Here is a 1,896-nt window from a genome sequence, read left to right as displayed (position 1 = left end):
TAAAAATTAACCTCTTATTTATATCATAAGTAGAATACTTTACTTCAAAGTAAATTAATTTACATCATAAGGAGACTAATATACATTACTTTATTGCACAGATCCTTTAACTATCAGGCTTTCCCTAGTATTTTTGCATCTATCAGAATTTAAGCTTTTTTCTTTGGGACTTGTTACCCATTATTTATTTTGCTGATATGTAAGTAGGGAGCTACAACTAACGAACTCATCCTTTTCCAACAGGCCCTGACCCAGGAAATTATCAAAACTATTCGAGACATCATAGCCCTGAATCCTCTTTACCGAGAAAGTGTACAGCAGATGATACAGCACGGACAGCGTGTTGTAGACAACCCTGTTTACTTGGCTGATTTGGCTGCCTCACTGACATCAGCTAACTCTACTGAACTGCAGCAGGTCCTGGAGGAAACTAAGGTGCGAGGGGTGGTAAAGCCAGTGGAAGGCTGACTTTAACAGTGCAGATATGTGTTGATAAAGGAAGTACATGTTTAAAGTAAAAGAATATCTTGAAATCGTTTGATTGATGTTTTCTATTCTTAACTATTTCTCTGCAAATATATTATTATTGTTCTTTTTTAATGAAGAAGAAGCTTTATGTATAATCATTTGAGCAGAATTTATAACTTTGTTGGCGAGAAATTGTCTTCCAAAAGGTGACTTTTTTTTTTCCCCCAGATCCCTGCAAGGTTGATGCTGGCTCTGTCATTGCTCAAGAAGGAATATGAATTAAGCAAACTCCAGGCCTCTATTGCCAAGGTAAATAGTGGTTATCCTCTCAGTATTTGGTCAGTAGAGAAACTAATAGCATTTATTGATCAAAGGTTTATTGTTTACTTATTTATTGTTATTATTATCTGATGGATGTTAGTATCAGATAAGGTTTTAATGTGTGTCCATTATAATCTAATTGTGTTGATAGATTGATACTCTTTGTTACAGGAAGTAGAAGAGAAGGTTCGATCGCAGCACCGGAAGTACATGTTGCAAGAGCAGCTGAAGGTCATCAAGAAGGAGCTTGGCATAGAGAAAGAAGACAAGGATGCTATTGAAGAAAAATTCAGAGCAAGATTAAAGGTTTGTTTTGAACTTGTAGCATATGTTTTTGTGTGTATAGCCTTTACAAATGTCATGTTGAAAGGGATTGTACTTGCTACGAAACTAATATGTGATGAACTTATATTTTTTAGGATAAAGAAGTACCGAAAGCAGTCCAGGATGTCATAGATGAAGAACTCAACAAACTTAGCTTTCTAGACAACCATTCATCCGAATTTAATGTGACAAGGAACTACCTCGACTGGCTGACAATGCTGCCATGGGGCATCACCTCTAAGGAGAACCTAGAGCTGAAGGAAGCTCACAGTATCCTTGATGAGGACCACTATGGCATGCAGGATGTGAAGAAAAGGATCTTAGGTAATGATCTTCTTGAGAAAAGAAACATTAGATGGTCTTAGAAAATATGGGTGTTATGATTGAATATTGTTTCAAGTTGTCAAGAATGTGTTTTTTTATGATCAACAGAGTTCATTGCGGTTGCTCAGCTTCGAGGAACCACTCAGGGAAAGATTCTCTGCTTCTATGGTCCACCAGGTGTTGGAAAGACGAGCATTGCACGGTCCATTGCAAGAGCACTTAATAGAGAGGTAAGTTTGACTTGCCATTTAGTGCTATGTTGCATCTCAGTGTACTGTTGTGTATGATTCCTATTCCTGCTCCTTTGAAGTTTTACTGCATTTCATTTTAGGTTGGAAAAGTCTTTGGTCAGGGCTTGATTAATATCCTCTGTCACTCTGTTGCATTTAAAAGTTGTCTGTGAAGTATGAATTGTCAATATTTGGATTTAATTAGCCCAGTGATTAAAAAAGAGAGTAT

General features: G+C 36.9%; 1 protein-coding gene across 1 annotated transcript in view; it reads left to right on the top strand.

Moving 5' to 3' along the window:
* Positions 1-1,896, top strand: part of LOC119586529 (lon protease homolog, mitochondrial-like) — an 11,527-nt gene that overhangs the window by 5,214 nt on the left and 4,417 nt on the right. Inside the window, exons 8-12 of the mRNA XM_037935283.1 lie at positions 244-435; positions 697-777; positions 961-1,095; positions 1,209-1,437; positions 1,546-1,667. Of these exons, the coding sequence (XP_037791211.1) occupies positions 244-435; positions 697-777; positions 961-1,095; positions 1,209-1,437; positions 1,546-1,667 (759 nt within the window). The remainder of the gene's footprint in view (positions 1-243; positions 436-696; positions 778-960; positions 1,096-1,208; positions 1,438-1,545; positions 1,668-1,896) is intronic.

Source organism: Penaeus monodon, chromosome 21 (assembly GCF_015228065.2).
Source record: "Penaeus monodon isolate SGIC_2016 chromosome 21, NSTDA_Pmon_1, whole genome shotgun sequence".
NCBI classification, from domain to species: domain Eukaryota; kingdom Metazoa; phylum Arthropoda; class Malacostraca; order Decapoda; family Penaeidae; genus Penaeus; species Penaeus monodon.
Note: the sequence above shows the minus strand (reverse complement) of the source record. Positions and strands in the feature narration are given on the sequence as shown.